This window comes from Durotheca rogersii (genome assembly GCF_024521655.1).
Source record: "Durotheca rogersii strain YMJ 92031201 chromosome Unknown GGS23scaffold_25, whole genome shotgun sequence".
Classification (NCBI taxonomy): Eukaryota; Fungi; Ascomycota; class Sordariomycetes; order Xylariales; family Xylariaceae; genus Durotheca; species Durotheca rogersii.
The window spans coordinates 21,788-43,326 of record NW_026251256.1 but is presented as its reverse complement, the minus strand read 5'-3'; the positions used below and the strand labels follow the sequence as shown (position 1 = coordinate 43,326).

Below are 21,539 nucleotides of genomic sequence, written 5' to 3'. Positions count from 1 at the left end.
ACATACACACGCATACAAGGGACACACACTACATGGCATACACTTGGACGCACACACATGGACGACGCACTGGGCACAGTGGGCACACGCACGAATAGTATGTATGTATGTAGGATGTACACACAACCCGGGACGGTACGCAGGCACTTCCAGATGGTATGGGGTCTCGTTTTTGGCGGCCATGGGTACGCTGTACCACGACTTATCGCCAGGGGGGCCCTCGCCAGTGTGTGGCTCCTCTCGGTGGCGTGTAATCATCAAGGTAATGTCTACATACGCATACGGGGAGGGGGGTGGTCTTGTAAAGCAGCATATATCGTGTAGGTTCAAACGGGCCAACTGTGGCCCAACCCCCCCAGGACGCGGCTTCTGAAGGTGTTATGTAGGTATAAGTTTTTTTTCCTTCACCTGTTCCGTTATTCAAACCTGATGCACAATTATGATCTACCTTCACTTATATGTACGTGTAGAGCGCGCTGACCGAGGTGACCGGAACCTAAATCTCGCATGGTCAAGCTCGCTCTCGCGATAGAATGGGGAGGCCAGAATTGGCGCGAGAGACTTCATCAGATATTTTCACCCAGCTCTGAACGGACACACACGTAGGGATCTGGCCGTCGGCGGCAGTGAATTTCTCTGTGGCATGTCGGGCTTTCGTGCCTTTTTTAATAGGATAGGATTCACAGTACGGATTGGCCGACGGGGAATTAGAGACCACCGATGGGATGACCCCGGGTGGGATATTTTCCTCTTTTTTTTTTTCTTCCCCCAACCCCCAGAGCCTTGCTGCCAGTCGCCTCCGTGGAGAACAAGGGTCAACCATTCGTATCTATTACTAAAGAGACCAGCTTCTAGCCTCCGTGTGGGTGAGGAGTTAAAACCAAAATATCTACTACACGAAAGGGCGAGTCGGGATCCCGGGCGGGCCGCCTAACACGATAACCGGGGATGGCCCGCTGTCTTGCACACACAAATATCCATCGTTGGACAATCCGCATCCTGGGGACAGACGACACGGATATCACCACTCGCAATGCTGCGCGGGATTTCTATCGCGGAATCTCTTGCTATTCATGCCTACGGTTATGCCTTACACCTATGTCTACCTACCCATTACTAACCCATTGCCTGGTACCGACAACATCTCTTCCGAGGGGCTAGGGTCCTTGAAACTACGACTAGAATATCCGTATATATTCCGTATCATACGATGGGCAACCTCGTAGCCCTCCCCCCTCCCCCCCCAGATTATAATCCCTATAATGCAGACATTTAGGTTGTGTATATGAACAACGTATAGAAATCGTGACGAAACCCCAATAGTTTTTCGGGAGAGACGGAGTGGCGTAGGTAGTCAGGAGGCATCATCTAACTCGCGAGGCTGGGTTTAACAGAAATTGGATTCCCATCTGAATTTCAATGCCCACCGCATGAAGTAAGTTAGTGTCTATCTCGAAGATGTAGAACCTACAACGCCCTCGATTATTATTTAGATTCCAGACATAACTCTCTGTGTATTGATACCCGGTCAACAGCTCCCCCCCCCTCTCACTCAAGCAGCTTTAGCTTAGCCCGTACATACACGTGTGTACTGGCAGAGCCGAACTCGAATTCGGGAAACTTTAGCGTTATCTACAGAACAGGTGAGCGTCGAAGGTACCTCCAGATACCTCTTCGTTGCGAGAGCGGCAGGGATTCGGCTTCGGTCCGCGCAAAGAGGCTTCAGAGTGACAGATGTATATACTAGCGATGAGATTTTCCAAGGTTAGCTTCTCTTTGACAAGACGTCATTCCATTTAAGAATAGCGTGCCATCGTGATCGATGTAGAATGCACTGCCAGCCAATATATCGCATACATATACTAGACACTGAAAATGCTGACGGCTTATGTGGCCATTCTGTTGGTACGACGGCTGGTCGTGTCCCTCCACGACTCCACGGCCCGCCTACTGGCCAATATTACTGGGCTACATAATGGCCCGATCGATTCAAAAGAGCTTAAGCAGGTGGGCATCCACTACCTAATTTATGCATCAAGCTTAGCATAAGGCCGTCGCATCTAGAAGGCATCCTAAAGGTTATTTTTCAATTTTTCAAATTTTTTTAAACTTCAAGGCTCGCTTCAGTAAGAATACATAGCTTCAATACGAAGAGGTGCCGAAAATATTTGCTCGGCTAGTTGGCTTGGTGAGGTCCTACTTCTTGAACTAATACTCCACAGTTCCGTTATCTCTCCACGTTGATATCGTCCTATTGCCCGTATCATGTATCATGGGGGCAGATCCTCCCCAAATTTTATATTAATTAATGGCATATACCACTGGCCGTCAGAGTCGCGGGCGGTCTTCCCCTTGCAAGTAAGCGGACCCTGTTTCCGCCGTCTGAAAATCACTCTCTCGATGTCGCCCAGAGCCACCCGGCGGAACGTTCGCAAATCGGCTTATCCCGCTCGTTACGAAGGGAGGGGAGCTCTATATATTTAAAATACAAGTAGAAGCAATAACGGGCGGTTGGGGCCTTATTCGAGCGCTTAATAGAGTATTAATTTGGAAAATAGACGGGTTTCCTTCGAGGCGTGTCTACAATATGAGACTGGGAAGGCGGACGGGCGGGTAGCAAGCGTTTTTTGTTCTTGACACCCCTCTCTAACTGACATAACATATCTCTCATCTTTCCCCTCTTTCTCCTTCAGGGCCGCCTCTTCACTGGCCAGGGGCCACGGCTTTTCGTTGGTAATCAACACCCTAGTCCCCTCTGGTGGACCCGTCGAGGTTGCAACGACGACTTGGGCTAGGGTTAGCGGATCCAGTCAGCGTCCGTCGTCATCCTCGTCCTGGCTCCTCCTCGCGGGCCGAAACCAGATCCAGCTGGTGGCTCATACAAACCCTTGAAGAGCTCAGGAACCCATCGTATGTACACACATGCTAGTAACACGTTTATATTTTCTAGGCAGCATACGGATGGACGTATGATGGTATCACTATCGGCGTGCCCTGCCCCTCCTTCGCCGTGCACATCTCCGGGTTACGTCAAACCCAACCTCATGGACCGACCGACCGGTATATACGTAGATGTTTCGGCACAAGATAGCAAAATCAAATGCACTAGTCCCCGACGGGATATCTCGTCTCTACTTGTGTGTAATTCGCAGCTAAGCGTATGGCCAGGGGTGGCAGCCAATGCATGCATTCAGTCAGGGCCCAGCCCGCGTGAGGTACATGCGTGCCTTATGTACCTAAGGTAGGTAGGTACCTGAGATAGGAGCTAGGAGGTACCTGACATGGAGGTGGGTGTGGGCGGACGGGCTGGGTACCCGTCTATGTATCCTCACGCGTGTCCTGCTGTGTCGCTAACCGTAGGTAGGTACCTATGTGTGGCAGAGGTGGGCACTGCCGGTTTACGACGTCCATTCATCGTCTAGTTAAATCCGTCGGAAATGCAAGGCAACAAGCGGCCCCTGGCCCTCCACCCCTCCCCGACATTCTTGGCTCGTCTAGACCTTTCACATTACATACATACCTCCTACCTACCTACATACACACACACATACACATATACAGACAGACACATGCGCGTACAGATCTAAAATCTCAAAAGAAACGCCCAGGCCTCAACTATACCCGAGAAGTATTCCTTTTCGGTTTCTCACACAGTTCCTCGTATGCACGTACGTGTAGTCCATTCTCGTCTCCGGGAAGATTCTGATAGCATAGCCGGATTCGATGCAAGATTAACAGCTGCCCGCGCTATAAACGGTATAACGGCGTACGCTTACATGTGTAGATCCAAACGGTTATATGCATGTACGTATGCCCGTATGTACGTAGTATGCCGGCGTCAACCAGGTCTGCCGTAGCTAGTATTAATATATACATACATATGTATGCAGAGACCCTTATATATCCACAAGAGAGGGTACGCAGCACAAACATCACGTCACTAAGGAAGCATGGTCCTGTGGTATCGTCTCTCTGGTTTATGCTCCTCTTCCCAGCTCCCACTCGCCACGCACAGCAGTGGCTAATTGTTGTCATACCCTCCGCGGCGGGAAGCCAGTGTAACAGACCTATCTAGCTATGTATTTGGTTAGAGAGCATGTACGATACATCCCATAGGACTGGACGGCGGCCCCAGTATCGCGATCCACGACCGGGCAGAAGACCAAGAACTGCGTTGTTAAGCAGCAGGCGTCTTCTCGACTCGAGCCAGAAGCTTTTCTGCTATATTCTTAAGTAGGTCCTGCTGTAAGGTACGTGTGCATTAGCCAGCTCGCCTAGCAAAGCCGTTCCCCGACATGACAGCCAAGTCGAATCTCCATACAGAATTCTGAGGTGATTCGGTCCAACCACCGGCTAAGATTCCGCCATGCCAGCCACGCAGACTGGTTGTTCTCTCTCTGCCTTTCTCACTTTTATCTACATGCTTCCCCGGCTCAACAGCGTCGGAAGTTTTACCTAGGCGATATTGCCAACCACATCACACCCACCTCGCCTCTCCTCCAACGCAGACGTATATCTATATATCTATGACTATATAACTATATAACTATGTATGTATGTACTACGTATGTATGTCCATGTATGCATGCATCGTATTATGTATGTATGTATGTGTATCCAAGACTGTCCTTGGATGTCATGTATGTACGAAGGTGCTCAAGGTTACACATCTTCTACACTACCACGTAGCCCTCACACAGAGCTCCCTCCTCCTCCTCTCTCTCCTCCTCCTCCTCCTCCCCCTCCTCCCACGTACACTGCCTACCCTACACAACCCTTCAATACAACACCTCCCACCGACCTACTCCGTATCTACCGCGCAGCATGTATGTACACACATATGTAGGTATGCATGTAGGTAAGACGGGAGGCCGGGCTGTCGAGGTGGGGCTTGCAGCATCCTCAGAGACGACGCCGCACCATTCTCTCTCTGCAGCACTTTACGTATCCCAATGCAAGATTCCGCGATATCTCAACATCCCGCCTGCTTCAGGGCACTTCCATGTTACCCTAACAAGGTACGTACACATCTCCTGCGCAGGAAATGCACGAAGAATCTTACCCGTCTTACATAACCTAAAATTTTAGACCGCAAAGTCGCCAAGCCCGTCTCTTGCGCCCTCGTCCTTGGACGGGCCTTGGGATCGTCTTTTGGAGAGCTGCCCACCCGCAGCCCGCGGGCCCACCTACTGTATCGAGATACGTCGGCGCCAGGTATCTTGGCTTGTTGTCGTCTGCATGACAATCTTGCCCGAGTACTTCGCTACCTGGTACGGGATTACCTCTTCGACCCCCGGCTCTCCCCCGTCCCCCCCCGCGCCTCCGTGAGACGGAACCTCTAAAAGTAGGTACATATTTATGTACATATGCATGTATGATGGATCATGGATGTACCACGGGCAATTAGGAGACATTTGGTACATTACCTAGCAGGTTCCTGCCTAAGGTAAGCAGTGGGCGTTGCATCCGCCACTCCGTTCCGTTTCCACTCGACCCGTCCCCACTCGAGTATAGCACACACGAAAATGAATGTCTTACCTTTGGTACCGGGGTACACCGGTAGGCACCTAACCTCTGCTATTTAAGCGCGGCACAGCACACACACAGCGCACACAGTTCGAAGCGCTGTACACACTGCCTGTAGGGTGCCCCCCCTCCCCCCCCGTCCGTGGCAGTCATGAGATTTGGACGATGATCCCCTGGTCGGATCTTGGAATTTCCGTTTCTCAGGGGTCGCGCCGCAAGCTCCGCTCACTCGGACGGGCTATTATTCCTAGGCTCGGCTCCCTTCGACAAGCGCGCGGGCGACGTCGACTCGCGACATGGTGTTGGATAAGGAATAGCGCCCCCGGAGCTGTCTGCACAGTATGCACACCCATGCTTACGACGATACTACCTCACCCACAGCACTATGTACATACTATACCTCTCAGCAGTAGCGCCTGCTATGACCCCGGTCCTCAGGTACGTATAGGTCGAATGTAACCAGAAGGTGAAGTGCTATTAATACCACAGGTTTTCGAGTGCTGCTAGAACCATGATCGTCAAAGATCAGAACGTCCAATAGGAACGGAACCAAAAAAAAGGCCCCCAAGTCAGATGGGCGCTCAACAACAAATCATGAGAGCGGCCTACCAATCGGGGGACGGGCTCCTCATCCTACCGTAACGACAGGTGAAAGAAAGGCTCTGACAGCGTGGCCGGGTCAGCAACTTATTCAGTCCCGGTCCTCTTGCGTGGCCCACGCCTACTGGTTGCCGCCGACAAAAGTGGACGGGTGCTGGCCGCCGGCGCTGAATGGCCGACGGGGTAATAGTTATAGATCTAAAGCTAGCCCTAGATTGATACGCGTTCAGCCACATGGCCAACGAGCGATCGCCCTGCCTAGGCTCTGTACGGTAATTTTCCAGGGTTTGGTCACAGTCGGATCGCCTCTCTTCCTCTCACTCTCCCTCTTCTCCCTTTCTTTCTTTCTCCAAAAAAGAAAGAAAAAGGGACGCTGCCTACTATCTGGTGGGATTGAAGGAATAGAGGACTGGGTAGGTATGTACATATGCATGTATGCCACTATCTATGTCCGTCCGGCCGGCAGAGAGAGAATCAGGGTATATATACACCTGCTATGCATGGATGTACGTTAGGCCGCCTAGGTTATCATAAACATCCTGTCCCCCGTGCCGGGTATCAGATGCTGCGCGACGACAGCAGGGTCGTCGCCGTTGACGGAACCCAATTGTGAAGTATAGCACTTCTCCGTGTAACAACACCGGCGAGGAACGACATTCGGCATCGAGTTGTTTGTTCCCCCAGGCAATGGAAGCCAAAATCCAGGTTGCTGGTAACTCACGCCGTGGGAACATCTCCCAGGCTCGAGGCAGTGCTCGCGCAAATTTCCCACATGCAGTATTCAGTTGTTTTAGATTCATCGCCTGCGAGGCCCCGAAGCAGATGCATGCTCGCATGCAGCATTATCTATGCTTTCTTTCCCGTCCCTCGCCCCTCGCATTGCCTACGCATCTAGCGGCATATAGATCTCGTGCTATCGTTACTGTCGGATCGATTCCCAACGGGGTGGCTTACTGTGGATACAAAACGGGGTGACCGCATGTTGTGGAAGAGAGCCTCAATGCTCACTGCAATGCTGTGCCATGTTCATGCCATGCACGACAGTCCGTTCATCTACGCCAGTATAAACCGCCTTGGCCTAGGCCTGATACCGGAGGGAGGTGAGGAGAAAAAGAGAGAGAAGGGAAGGGAAGGGACGGAAGAGAGCGCATCATCGTGTAGTGTTAAAATGGATGGTCGGATCTCAACTTTTTCCTCGGTGTTCTTCATCATAACCGATCCCCTTCCGAGGCCGCTCGAAAGCAAGGCAGTCCGCAGCCTAGTAGGGGAGAATGCTGCGTCGCGGCAGGATATGGGAGCACCGTTGAGCACGCGGCAATTTCAGCGGAAGGCGATCCTGCCCCGCCACTCTTGTTCGCCTTCGCCCGCGTCGCTGTTTGAAGTGAGTGCGCGGCATATCATCTTTCTGGAACGGGCTCTAGACAATCGACACACTACGAAGTTTCGAAACACCGCGGCACACTAGGCTCCAGACTAAACGGGTCGCGCCTCGTCTAGTTCTCCATGTTCCACATCTTTCTTTGCTGGTGAATCCGATTTTAGCATCTCGTGCCCCGGTGGTTCTACAAAATCTCACCCCGCGCAACCCAGGCCTCCCTGAGCTCCTCACCGGTATCTGAGGAGCGGTCAATTTTGTTCAATTTGTGCGACAGATCCAGATTTATCTAGACCTATCTACTTGACGCATGTGCACACCGAGCGAGGAGAATTCGTCAAACTGAATTGTACTCGACTTGAATGCCGCGAAAGCAGGGTAGGTAAGGTGTAGGTGGGGTAGCTTGGTGAGAGGTTGTAAGTGCCCTGAATTCGGTTCGGGATCTCACTTCGAATACGTAGCACTTAAACAAATCCTTCATTAATCCTTTCTCTCTCGCTCCTTTACGGAGGGCGAGACAAGCCCGATCTAATCCGTAGCGGACAAACCCAACCTCGAGCGTAGGTGTAGGCTGCTGTCGCCAGCCCTTGCGTTGTTCCTTCGAGCCTGTGCGTACGACAGCCCTCGACAGCCCGTTTCGCGGAGTTGAAGACGATTTTCCTCGCCTCCGGGAGTTGTCGTCAGAAAAGGCTCATCGAAATCTCCTAAGATGACAGGGGAATCCGCCATGACGGCTTGCGCACTTGCATGACCCAGAAGTGGTCTAACGCACAGCGGACAGCGGCTATGCAAATCTCACGTCTGTACCCAATTAAGTCCGCGCTACCCCATGCTCTCTAAATACCTTATGCTGCCACTGGAAGGATTTTAGGTGTCGTGTATAGGTATGTGAGCGTGTGTACGAGAGGTATGTATGTGGTATGTGCATACATGCGTAACGGCGGTAGATGTTAGGCTACATGTACACGACCAAGACGAAGACTACCCTCCAGATTCTTGCCGTCGTCTTCCGCGACTTTTACCCTCAGGGTCCAGGTATATCAACGACAAAGTCGCAGGTGCTGTACAATCCCACGTCTAGTTAGCTCTACGCAACCGCCTGTGACCGGCCTCTCCGAGAACGTGGGAGTTGGCTCTCGAGATCGTCCTGGTACGACGCATCCTTCCACCGACAAGCAAACACTACTTCCGCCAAGAGCTATTCCTGCTTGTATTTGTACGGTACGGAAGTGACTTAAGAATCTACGGGGGGTTATGGTCAAGGGTATACACGTCTACGGTTGAGCGGCGAAGACCGAGTGAGGGTTATGCCACATTAGATTAATTCAACCCAGAAGTCGAGCGAGAGAGAGAGAGAGAGGGAGAGAGACAGAGGGAGAGGGAGAGAGAGGGAGGGAGGGGGGCCAGGGCTGTGTCAACGACATGGCGTGGGCACGTGGGCTTCGCCATTTATCTCGCTTTTAGCAAGGACGTCGAGAGGATTCCACCTCTGTCCCGTCACGAAGGTGAATCCAAGGAACACCTTCATCAGCTTCGTGTTGCACCAGCCGCTTTTGCGACCCTCCTACGGTGTCGACCAAGATTCCCCCCTCCCCACCGCTTCCCGCCTGTCCAATCAACTATGTCCACGTCGACAAGCATCACCACCACCACCATCACCACCACTTTATTTCACTGTGAGGGGGAAGAAATCGGGCGACAAACCAGGCTTAACAAGCACCGGCTAGTGGAGAGGCCGAAGGGCACTGGAGAGATTCGCGATGATTACTGGGCCGGGGAAAAAAAAACCGCTCAGCATTCTTAGTAATTCTCTGTGCTGTGTTGTTGGAACGGGAGACCGCAACGTACGTACCGCTGCTAGGCGACATTATCTCAGAAAAGCAAAAGAAAGGCATTTTGAACAAAAATTTAAGGCGATGAAAATGTCTCTCCTATAATTGGCTTCGGGAACCCCCAATCTCGTACGGTATGCGCTTAAATTGATGTGTTTGAATTGATCGGTTTACTATTTATATTACATTATATTACGTTTCTACACATACGTGTGCCTTATGGAGGCATATGTGCTACATATGCATGTTATACACTGCTATACGCGACTGGCCCCCTAATTTGCCCACGTAGAAGAAAGAGGGGCGCGGGTGTGAGCTGTTGGCAGTCTCAATATGAAGGGGTCCTCTGCATCCTTCTCGGGCGGAAGATCTATAGTAGGTGGCTCATCCAATGCCGGCAAGCCCAGCGAATTTCAGGGCTGGTAAAAGTGGGCGTTGAATCAGAGGGACAACAAGCGTTGAATTGTGGCGTCGAAATATCACCAGGCTTACGAGGTCTCCCCCCCCCCCCGGCAGGCCCCAATCAGACCGAGAAGCTATATGTATAGCGTGTTTTCTAAGTTGACTATTTGCTGGCCCAATCAAGAATTAGAACGTGGATGGATTCCACGCGCGATATAGCTCCAACGAACGGCCCCGAGTCTGTCGAGACGTTACCTGTCCAGACGATCGCAGAGCTGGGTACGGAACCCTTCTCGCGAGTAACCACGCCCTGCCTATCCCACTGCCACGGGACGTATCCATCGTGGTGGCACTAAGGGAACAAATAAGACACGTTGCCGGCAGCGGTCTACGTTAGTCGCAGGTCATCTTGGAGGTCAGATCAAGCTATCGAGAACAGACAGTTTACCAATAGGCACAGCTTTATCCGCAGCCGTCTGTCGGTGAATGATGTACCTGCAATAGGGTCCTTTACCTTTCGGATACCTGTTGCCTTAACGAGCCTGGAGATTGGCGACGAGGCCGAACCGGCTAACCTACATAGTTCGCATTTACACTGTATGAGAAAGATTTCAGGAACTCCGTGGGCACGATAGGCCCAAGCTCTTCACCGCTATTTTGCCAGGGGAGGTCCATGCCATGTCCATTGCAGATCTTCACCCAACACACCCCCCCCTCCCTTCTCGTCAACCTCCCCCCCCCCTCTCTCCTCACCCTCTCTCACTTTCCTTACCCTTGTTGCCGCAAATCCTTGCCGGTCGTCCATCGCGCCTGTCCGATGATCGCCGGTTATTGGTTTCGTTATCTTCCTGCCTTTTCAGAGTCTTCGACGACGCAGGGCTTTTGTTATATCATCATTATCCAAATCGTATTCCCGCTCGGAAATTTTGACTGGTCATCAACTCCAGTCCTGTGTCTTGGCTTTCACGTGGCGGTGGCTGGTTCGAAACAAATAGTCTCGAGTCGAGGTCTCTTCGAGGCAGTATTGGCCCTGGGATCTTGACCGGTGTGACTTGATTGGGGGTAAACCCCCTAGGCTTTCTGAGCGGCTCATCGGTCTGGCTAGTTTGGAGCTTTGATACCCTTCATCAGCCTCGGATTTATTCGTCCCTCGTCTCTTCCTCGTATGAGTATGTATGTGTACATAGAGGCTCATCCTCCTCTTCCTCTAGTGCCCTCTCTCCTTACGACCACCCCATGTTGCGGTCACCGCTCACTGTAGCCACAGGCATTCGCTCGGGTCACCATGCCCAACCACTCCGGGTTACGCGTAACACAGCTGTTTGCATGCCGCATATTACGAGATACGGGTGTAATATGCTAGGTATGTATACATGCATACAGCATCTGCTCGGCCGCAGATCCTCCCCCCCCCCCCCTTTTCTCTCCCCCGCGCCCTGCTCGATCCTCTCTTGCAGGGCTGGGCTGTCTCTTGCTATACATAATTCACACACACACAACACACACACACACACACATACACATACATAATCAGCAGCCACCAAGCGATCGATCGCTATAGCTCAAGTTTAGTCCTCCGAGTGGGTGCTGCCATGCCAGACTACGATTGCAGACAAGGATCTCAACGGGGAGGGAAGCCGGTGATGGTAAAAGACTCGTCCGTCCGTCCGCCCGTCCTTGTACGTGTGTTCCTCCTATCCACCGGCTCGGTGTGTACACTAAGACAACGACGGCAACCAGGCCCAGCGTCGAAGAATCGCAGGCTCCGGGCACGGGTATATCTACATAGGTAGGTAGGTAAGCACCTGATGTATGTACGCCCCCAAGATCGCAGGTATGTGTATGTATACAGGATCCGGCAGTGAACATGACCCCTCCCCCCCTCCCCGCTCGTACAGGCAAAGAAAACCCCCATCTCGAGGATGGATAGGGTCACCGTTGATCTGAAAATCAATCTTACATTGCGCATGCACCGCGCACAGCCCTTACCGCGCATCTACCCTAAATCATTAGGGCTGACTTTTAGCTACCTACAGCTCCGCGATGTACTCGTATAAACGGCAAGTACATATTTCCACTGTAGCATTCACGGACGAGATTGGGTATGTACATACATATGTATGTGCGGTACGGCATGGTGCGACGACAGGCTACAGCACATAACCGCACTCACATATCGAGCGGGAAAACGAGCAGGGGGTGGAGGCGAGTTAGCTGCTAGCGACGCCTGGTCCTCCATATTCCCATCCCCCTGCCCTAGCTAGCTGTCTGTCCCCCTAGCGAACATCTCCAGGAAAATCACGTTGGCACCAACACCCAAAGAGCGAAAAGACGGGGTGCGGATCGCAACCGAAGGAACTCGATCCAAGCAAAAGGCCAGTCCACGTTGCATGGGATATAAGATCATCGCATAGGGGGAGGATCCCCTCCTAGCTGCCCCGTGTCCGTCGGCCATTCGAGACCTCGCCCATGTTCTCACGACAGCGATTGCAACAAAAGCGACTCGTCATAGTGCGCACACCTGGTTATTGTAGCGTGTGTGTGTGTGGTGTGTGTGGTGTGTATGTGTGTGTGTGGTGTGTGTATATGTGAGTATGTATGTGTGTGTAACGTATGGACATTTCGCAAGGTCAGGTCGGAGGGAGAGTCCCTGCTACTCCGTCAGCCACTTACCCCATCCTTCATTACAAGTCGCAGCCCTTCCAGCCGCCCCGCTCAGCAAAGCAGCAGTGAGAGGCAAGCATCGAAGCAAGCAAGCACAAGCAAGCAAGCGGACAAACGGGCAGGACGAAGAGAATCCCGTCTCTCCGCTGCCGCCGCCGCCGTCGCCGTCGCCGCAGCAGCAGCAACGGCGGCAGCAGCAGCAGCACTGCCAGTTGCTAGCCAAGCAAGAAGCAGAAGCAAGTATGATCCGCATTACATATGTAGCCTGGTGGCAATCGATACGTACCTCCCCTACCATACCTACACGCTCCTAGAGCGCTATGTACCTAGGTTAGCATGTACACAGCATTCTGACGCCTGTCTGCCCAGATGTACATGCGTACATGTACATACATGTATGTATGTACTACATATACGTATGGGTGTATGTATACATGTGGCCGCGCTCTGGCAAGGGCTACCTGCCGCGACTCGATATTCCCGCATGGCCCCATGTTGCTCGACGTTGATTCCCCGACGGTTGTGGAGAACGTCGTCGTGCCCCGTCGGCACGTACACGTACGTACATACCTACCTATCTTAGGTACATTAGGTACATACATGCATTCGTACCTACCTAGGTACCTGCCCGTGCATGTACCTGCCTGTAGCCGAGAGGTACCCAATACAATGCCATTGTCGTTCTAGTAAGCATCCCTACGGAGACCCGGGGGCTAACTAACGGCCGGCAACGAAGGGAAAGAAGCCCAGCAGAAAATGGTGCGAGGAGACCAAGTGAAAAGCAGAGAGCAAGGCGAGGAAAATAACTCGACAAGAGACCGCCGACATTATGTGCCTAGGATACTAACCTGGACACCTGCGAAGTACCTGCGTCGTCCCCGAATTATGTAGGTACCATTACAGCTGTTACATACATACATCGTTCTGCCAGACATCCCCGAGATGAACGAGGCCGGCCCCAGGGGGGGGCTGCCGAATGGATGGTTACTGTATACTACGTAAGATGGTGTTTCTTCTTTTTTTTTATTCGGCTTGTGGGGTGAATGCATACTATACATAGGTATACCATCCACCCATATGTATATGTATTAACTCCGGATCGTAACACGACCGAGCTCGGCTCGAATTTAGGCAAGCCGCCCATGGTTGTCTTCCCTCTCGCATTCTCAACCACCCGCCCGACCGTATACCGGATCCCTGCCTGCCAATCGCCGGTCACCCTCCTCAATTTCTTTAAAACATCCCCATACACTTGGTCGCGACCCAACAGCGAGAGGCCGCTGCAACGCAGCCGGCGAAGCAAGGACAGGCAGCGGCAAGCTCTCGCACCGAGGCAATCCAGTGTGGCATTTGCTCATGCCGGTAAAACATCAAGAAGGCTGCGGGCTGCACAGGAGAGAGGAGGCACGGGTCGGGAATGCAACCCGACTCGATAGTGCTAAACCGCAGCGCCCCCATCTCCATCCCATCGTGGCCCTGCCGCGGATTGAGCAGCAGCAGCAGAGCACAGCACGACAGCGAGAGCTACATACACGCACACACATACACCGCACACCACACACCACACACATGTGTAGTGTACATGCCTGCAGACAGGACAAGGAAACGACAGCGGCCCCAATCGCTAGGCTGCATGAACGCCTAGCATGGGACCCGGCTTGCACCATCAACATGTCTAACCACATACGTATATACACATGTAGGTGGGTAGGTGTTCTAGGCAATGGGTTTGCAGTCTGGATAGCGAAGCCAAGAAAAGAAGAGAGAGAGAGAGAGAGAGAGGGAGAGGGAGAGAGAAGTGCCTCGGGTGTCCGATACGGAAAAAGGGGTGCCTACGACCACAGGTATACATTCAACACATTGGTATGCCAGGTACATTAGGTGCCTACTAACCTGGCCACAGTTACCTCCTTACAGGTAGGCACCTATCGTGGTATATTTAGAAGACGACGATGCTATACATGTAGTTGTCTAAGTACCTGATTCTAGAACCCATATTAGCAACCTACCTAGGTACCTAAGGTAGGTACCTTATTACCTTACTACCTTGGATAGGTACCTAGGAGATTCTAGGCACCTAGGTAGGTAGATAGGTACCTATGTCTGAGCCTTAGGTCAAGGTTAGGTGCCTACCAACCCGTCTTTGACAGCCACATGTACCCAGATACCTCTGGCCTAGCGGGATGGGATGGATGACAGTAGGTTAGGAGGTACCTAATGTAAAGTACGTGCATACATACCTCTATGTGTAGGTACATCTGCGATCTGGGAAGCAAGGAGGGAACTCCCGCCTGTATGTAGGTTGCCCGCTGTGCAGACAATCCGGGCGTATCCTCAGCCTCCCACGGCGCGAAAAGTGAGCTGTCAACCACCATGGGCTCTTAGCGTCGAGTTGGATCCCTTAGCCCCAATGATGTGCATCAACCTCCCCTACAACATAAAGGCCTGCTTGCTACGGCTCGAAATAACATCAAACAGCACAGATACCGTACATGATGTACACGCGCGCGCGACATACAGACACACGGGCTACACACACTTATACACCTCTCCAGTCTTCCACGTAGTAGCTGGGGGGGGTTCCAGGCCTCCCTGTTCACGGCCCCTCCCTTTTCCCCCCTGGGAGAGATGTAGAGAGGGTTGCATGAGAAACGAGGGCGGGAGATGTGGTGGGCTGGCTGCATGAAATGTGCGGGGGGCAGGAAATCGAACCGGACCCGGATCCCATCGCGAGACAAACAAGTGGCCGTTGATAAATGTGTGTGCGTCGCATCTCGGTCAAGGCAGGTCAGGGCAAGCCAAGGCAGGCCAGGTAAACCAGCCAGCATACCCACCAACAGGCGAATTTACCGCCCTCGTGACTTGGATCCCTTCACGTCCGTCGGCGATCTGATAACGCCCGCCGCCATCCTGCCACACGGTACCAGGCGATGGGCAATAATAGGCGGACGAAGAAGAAAGAAGAAGACGAAGAAAAATGATGATGATGATGATGATGATGGCAACAACGACGACGGCGGCCACGACAATCATAATAGCAACAACAATAATAGGTAGGCACCCAACCAGGAAAGAAGAAGAAGAAAAAAAACCATCCCTACTACCGTCACCCGCGCCGAGCGCCAAAACACGGGCTTCTCGGGTTCTTTGGTTTCGAAACGCGCACACCCGATTGGACGTGCCGGGACGCCTCCGTCGGGCCTCGCGACAAAACGCCTGCGAGCGGCGCTTGGCAGAAGCGGTGATGTGCACCAAAGCTCGTCGTTTCGTTCGGCTGTGTTATATCCATCGTATTATAGCGTATCCTCTGGATTTTTCCGCCGTCGGAGGTTGTATCGACAGAGCCGTCCATTGTATGGTGTTTCGGACCAAGATCAGGGATCGAAGGGAACTTACCCTTCTGCGTACTACATTACGGGGGTTATGGCCGGTGCAGGGAATCAGTCAGGTGCCCTCCATCCGCGTTCCCCCACACAGGCAGGTAGGTAGGTAGGTAGGCCTAGGTAGTTAGGAGGTAGTTATCCTATTCACCTAAGCGAATACCGAACTCGATTCTCAAGATAGACAGACATGTGATCTGGTGGTAATTAGCTGCCTACCGGAAGCTCCGAGTAGAATATTCACTTTCTAGAGTCGGCGGGCTTATAACTACCTGCCTAGGTAGGTATTCATATATGCCTTGCGTGAGGTGGGTAGATACGTCTGTACGCCTAGATCAGGTACCCGTAGGCCGGTACTATGTAGGTACCTACCTCTAAGACCTGAGGCCCCTCGATACTCGGCACGCCTACCCGTAGGCAAGGGGACCTGAGGTTAGCGACAGTATTAAATGTGCATACCTACCGAGGTCGTTACCTACACGTATATCTTGGTGTCTACTCGTTGGGGAGGTATCGAAGAGTCACGTGTCACTAACGTCCACTGCCGACATGGCTTTCTGTTACGCCGCCGGACAAAGATGTAAAGTATTCACATAGTTATGGGATATGGGTACATGCCTAACTAGACCTAAGGCATGCACAGCTCCTGGGTGCCTCTCGCTAGCGTCGAGCCGTGAGATGCGCACTTGTACATACCAAGCCGTCGTGCGCCTCAACCGTGTCTTGTTTACCTACCTATTCAATGGGGAAGAAGAAGTAAACAAGTAGGTAACTCTTTGCATGCAGGGATAACTATCCTTTTTTCCTCTCTCTTCCGCTCTTGTGATGACGTAGTGATCACGCGTTTTCTATCTTCGACCCCCGGCGCCTTTTTCTATCTACCCTCCTCTCATACCACCAGGCCGCCAACCTCCTCCATCTGCCATGCCATATCCACCAAACGTTTCGAAATCGCAGACGCCCAGAGCCGCAGATCCCAGATATGGCCAGTCTTCTGACAGTTGGAACTCGTCTGCAACGGGCCACCAGCGCGCCGATAATCCTCTCGGGAGGAGCATGGGATGGCGCCACTCCCGGAATCTAAAGCTCACGAGCCAGTTCAAGGGCGGGCCCGGGGGTGGGCAGCGCGTGTCCGACACTGTGGGCCAAGGTTCGAAAGACTGGGACCCGGCTATGAGAACCCTCATCACGCCCGAGCTGCGGTCTCGCGCCCAACGCTCGGTTATGGACATGTTGGTGAAGCCGGGGACCATGAAGGGCGGCACGTCCGCCTCCGCTATCGCGGACGCTCAACCCGGGCCGGCCAGGGACCACGACGACTCGACGGGTGCGAAGAACCCTACGGGGCGGCGCGCCGCCGGAGACGAGATTCGGGAGGAGGACAAGACTCGGCCAAGGGGAATTTTCGACGGCGTTGTGGTGTACATCAACGGCAGCACACACCCCCTGATCTCAGACCACAAGCTCAAGCACGTGTTGGCGGAGCATGGCGCTAGGACCTCTGTTCATCTAGGACGACGACAGGTCACACACGTGATCCTAGGAAGGTCGGTTGGCGGGATTGGCGGTGCTGGTGGAGGTCTCGCCGGAGGGAAACTGCAGAAAGAGATTCGGAAGGTCGGCGGGCCCGGCGTGAAGTTTGTCGGCGCCGAATGGGTCCTCGAGAGCATCAAGGCAGGTAGACGACTCCCGGAACCAAGATTCGGCAGTTTGAAAGTCGCCCCCAAGGGTCAGCAAAGTGTGTATAGTCTATACGCCAGCCCCGGGACGCCCGCCGAGTCCTGATTTCCCCCTTCGAGGCCGGGGCGAACGGGTTTACGATATCAATAATGTGGGACGAGGATGATGTGTTCCGTTTCGGGGCCAACATTGCATCATAAGGTACACGAGGTCCGTTATCTTGCATGACATTGATATCAGCATGAGGCGCCGATTAGATAGGTAGCCTAGCTTGGGCGGTCGCCGGGAGTTTTACTAACCCTATGCCGCGAATAGAGACCGCAGCTCGTTCCCCCCCCCCCTTTCCCCCTTTCAACCTTGAGAGATCTAGACACGGGCATGGCGTCCGTCCCACGAAGCTGAAGTCGGCTATTGGTGAGGTGAATGCTGACTCCTCATTCGCCGTTCATGCTTCCGAATCGCCCTTACCGGAGACGCCGGACGTCCGGATATAAAATACCTAGGTTAAGTCGTCATTCGATGTCGACATGGCTCGAGCGGCGAGGTGGCTGAGGCTAGGCATTCCTGCGGCGACACGCTTGTTAGGACACGACCGCGACTGGGCACGTCGAAGACGGACCGCGAGCGCTTCGTACCGCGCGCAGCACTTGGAGGTTAGCGTGTGTTGGTATTCGGTGTAATGGAATAAGCCCAGGCTTGCCGAGGATGTTCCTCGCATTCCCCATGGGTCCCCCATGGGTTCCCCATCCGCCCCATGCCTCTGCCCCCGCGGGGCTTTTTCTTACCGATCTTACTAAAGACCCCCTTTTTGTCTCAGGAGATTGGATCGTGGTGGTTGAAGCTCCCTCCCCGCTGCACCGACGTCGAATATTAATACCACATCTTTGTATGGGCAAAGGGTGCTACTCGGTCAAAGCGGAGCCAACCCTACCTGCTCTCACTCAAAGACAACCAACCCAGAATCAGCTGCAATCCGGAGAATACTCGTTCAGAAGTAGCCAATCTCGCACGCAAGGCCGGGGCGACGACCGCCGTGCCCGCACGAAGATGAGCTACTCGCAAGATGAAGCCTACCAACGCTCGTTGGAGGATCCGGAGTCCTTCTGGGCTCGGCAAGGCAAAAACTTGCACTGGCATAAAGAGCCAGGCTCGGTCCTGACTAGGACTAGGAGGAGACTCCGAAATGGTGTCGAGTACCCGCATTGGGAGTGGTTTTCAGGCGGTGAGATATCGACATGTTTCAACTGCGTCGATAGGCACGTCCTTGCAGGCAACGGCGATCAGCCAGCTGTCTTCTACGACAGCCCCGTCACCAAAACCAAGAGTTCCATTACCTATTCGCAACTACTCGATGAGGTTGAGGCCACGGCCGGCGCCCTGAGGGAAGAAGGCGTGAAAAAGGGTGATGTGGTGCTGGTTTATAGTATGCAACTCGTCCTTCCCCCCTCCCCCTTTCACCGCCACTCACATTAGACCGGCAGCGTAACTAATCATCAATAGTGCCGATGATACCTGCTGCCCTAATTGGCATTCTCGCTATCAACCGGCTCGGCGCGGTACACGCCGTCGTTTTTGGCGGCTTTGCCGCCGCCTCACTAGCTCAACGGATCGAAGCCTCCAAACCCGTAGCCATTCTCACGGCTTCTTGCGGGATCGATGGGGCTAAGCCGCCTATGAGCTACAAGCCCTTCATCTTGGAAGCTATTCAACTATCCAGCCACAAGCCTACTCGCGTCGTAGTCTGGCAGCGGGACGAGCTACGATGGGATGGCTTGAACAGGCAAGCCGGCGAGCGCGATTGGTCCAAGACGGTGCGCAGCTGCAGGGCGAGAGGCGTGAAGGCGGAGTGCGTCCCGGTCGCATCAACTGATGGAATCTACATAATATACACCAGTGGCACGACAGGCTCCCCTAAAGGTGTTGTTCGACAAGCTGGTGGCCACGCAGTCGGGCTGCATCTTTCGATAAGTTATCTGTTCGGCGTCCACGGGCCTGGAGATGTGATGTTCACGGCCAGGTAACAACCTTCGATGTATAATCCCTATGAAATCAGTACTAACCTGGATCGAAGCGACATCGGCTGGGTTGTTGGACACTCGTACATAATATATGCGCCTCTCCTTGCCGGGGCCGCGACAGTTCTCTTCGAAGGAAAACCGGTCGGAACCCCCAATAGCTCGACGCTTTGGAGGATTATACGGGACTACAAAGTCACGAGCCTATTCACTGCTCCCAGTAAGCTAACTTTTCGGACTCGTGTTAGACATTTCGGCTAATAACCCTAGCTGCCTTGCGTGCTATTAAGAGGGATGACCCCGAAAATAAGTTCATCAAGCAAATAGGTGAGCAGGGCGGCCTCAGGAGTCTGAAGGCTCTCTTCCTTGCCGGCGAGAGGTCCGAGCCCTCGATTATCACTATGTATCAGGAACTTATACGAAAGTATGGTGCTCCCGATGCAACCGTTGTCGATAATTGGTGGTCATCGGAGTCTGGATCGCCCATATCGGGTATCTGCCTAGCTCCGTACAAGGCGGGGGATAGGAAGGCAATAGTTAGTAACTACAAGCCGTTGCCGATAAAGCCTGGGAGTGCTGGCAAGGCGATGCCAGGCTTCGACGTCAGGGTGGTAGACGACAACGGCACGGAAGTGAAGAGAGGGAAGATGGGCAATATCGTTCTAGCGATCCCGCTTGCTCCCACGGGATTCACGACACTGTGGAAAGACGAGGAAAGATTTTACAACAGCTACTTGAAGAGGTTCAACGGGAAGTGGATCGACACTGGAGGTAAGCGCTCCGAGTAACTCAAATGGCGACTGGCGTAACCGAATTTCTAACCGAATCGGAAACAGACGCTGGTATGATAGATTCCCAAGGATACATCAGTATCATGAGTCGAAGTGACGACTTGATTAATACGGCCGGCCATCGACTCTCAACTGGTACGTTCTACCTCCCGGTCTCGTTGGGTTATTCCTGCTAACGCGAATGGCAATATAGGCTCCATCGAACAAGCGATAACGGGCCATCCGCTGGTTGCGGAAGCCAGCGTAGTCGGCATTCCGGATTCTCTCAAGGGCCAGCTCCCCTTCGCCTTCATAACGCTCTCGGTACCCGACCATCCGACGTCAGCCATCCCGGACAAGAAGCTGCACGACGAGATTCAGGGCCGGGTTCGGACGCAGATCGGGGGCATCGCCACGCTCGGCGGCATAATACAAGGCAAGGGGATGATCCCCAAGACGCGGTCGGGCAAGACGCTGCGCAGGGTCCTGCGGGAGCTGGTCGAAAACGCCGTCCACGACGAGCTCGATAACGAGGTCCAGTACCCGGCAACCATCGAGGACGCCTCGGTGATCGGCGTGGCGAAGTCGAAGGTGGCGGAATACTTTAGACACAAGGGAGATGCCCACAAAGCCATCGAAGCGAGGGCCAAGTTGTAGGCGCCTTGCCTCCTCGTGGCCGCGCGGCGTAGCAGCAGAGGCGGTATATAGATGCAGCCTCGTTGCTGCGATTCCCCCAATCTAAGTCGCGGGCGAAGCCCTTTACGAGCACGCCCCCTCAGACTGGGTTCGAATCGGGCATGCTAGACTGGAATCCCCAAGACGCGTAAATAGCACTACCTAATGCATATAACATCATTCCCCGTCCCCTCTCCCGTCGCCGGCTTCCCGGCGCGCTTGCTTCAGGTGCATTTAATTCGCATGTCCAGACTGATTACCTAGACCTCAACTGGCCCGTCGCCACGACAACGCTGTCCATCCCGTGTGTGAATCCCCGATCGTGTGCGATCGAAGCTGCCGCAAGACACTATGAGGGGCCGAAGCACGTGGGGACGACGAGCCTGCGCGCAGATTCGGCTTCGTCTGGCGTTGCGCCGGAGCCGAGACTGCCCGCGAGCTCGCCGTCTGCCTCGGGGCGACGACGTACCTACCTAGCGAGCGCGGGCCTTGCTCGCACGGAAGAAGCCTTCGAGCTGCGCTAGCCGGCGGGCTGTCTCCCCGAGGCGCGGGGGCGCAGCCGCGGCGTCAGACATCGTCCCGCTCCGCCTGAAACACGCCACGCGCCTTCGCTGTCGACG

At 53.6% G+C, this 21,539-nt stretch overlaps 4 protein-coding genes across 4 annotated transcripts; 3 read left to right on the top strand and 1 right to left on the bottom strand.

Annotated features, from left to right (window-relative positions):
* Positions 1-11,311: 11,311 nt before the first annotated feature.
* GGS23DRAFT_238199 (uncharacterized protein) lies at positions 11,312-11,968 on the bottom strand. The gene has a single exon (XM_051512132.1). It carries the CDS (start codon positions 11,729-11,731, stop codon positions 11,357-11,359), a length of 375 nt encoding a protein of 124 aa, XP_051368893.1. The 5' UTR covers positions 11,732-11,968; the 3' UTR covers positions 11,312-11,356.
* Positions 11,639-13,407, top strand: GGS23DRAFT_581544 (uncharacterized protein). The gene has a single exon (XM_051517194.1). The coding sequence runs from the start codon at positions 12,299-12,301 to the stop codon at positions 12,980-12,982; it is 684 nt and encodes a 227-aa protein (XP_051368892.1). The 5' UTR covers positions 11,639-12,298; the 3' UTR covers positions 12,983-13,407.
* A 2,633-nt stretch (positions 13,408-16,040) lies between these two features.
* GGS23DRAFT_238073 (uncharacterized protein) lies at positions 16,041-17,921 on the top strand. Its single transcript, XM_051512131.1, has 2 exons — positions 16,041-17,660; positions 17,775-17,921. The coding sequence occupies exon 1, from the start codon at positions 16,704-16,706 to the stop codon at positions 17,562-17,564; it is 861 nt and encodes a 286-aa protein (XP_051368891.1). The 5' UTR covers positions 16,041-16,703; the 3' UTR covers positions 17,565-17,660; positions 17,775-17,921.
* A 585-nt stretch (positions 17,922-18,506) lies between these two features.
* On the top strand, positions 18,507-20,901 carry GGS23DRAFT_599561 (AMP-binding enzyme; the record flags this gene model as incomplete). Its single annotated transcript, XM_051518947.1, has 6 exons — positions 18,507-18,882; positions 18,960-19,476; positions 19,531-19,694; positions 19,745-20,245; positions 20,311-20,400; positions 20,459-20,901. The coding sequence occupies 6 exons, from the start codon at positions 18,507-18,509 to the stop codon at positions 20,899-20,901; spliced, it is 2,091 nt and encodes a 696-aa protein (XP_051368890.1).
* Between the last annotated feature and the right edge of the window lie 638 nt (positions 20,902-21,539).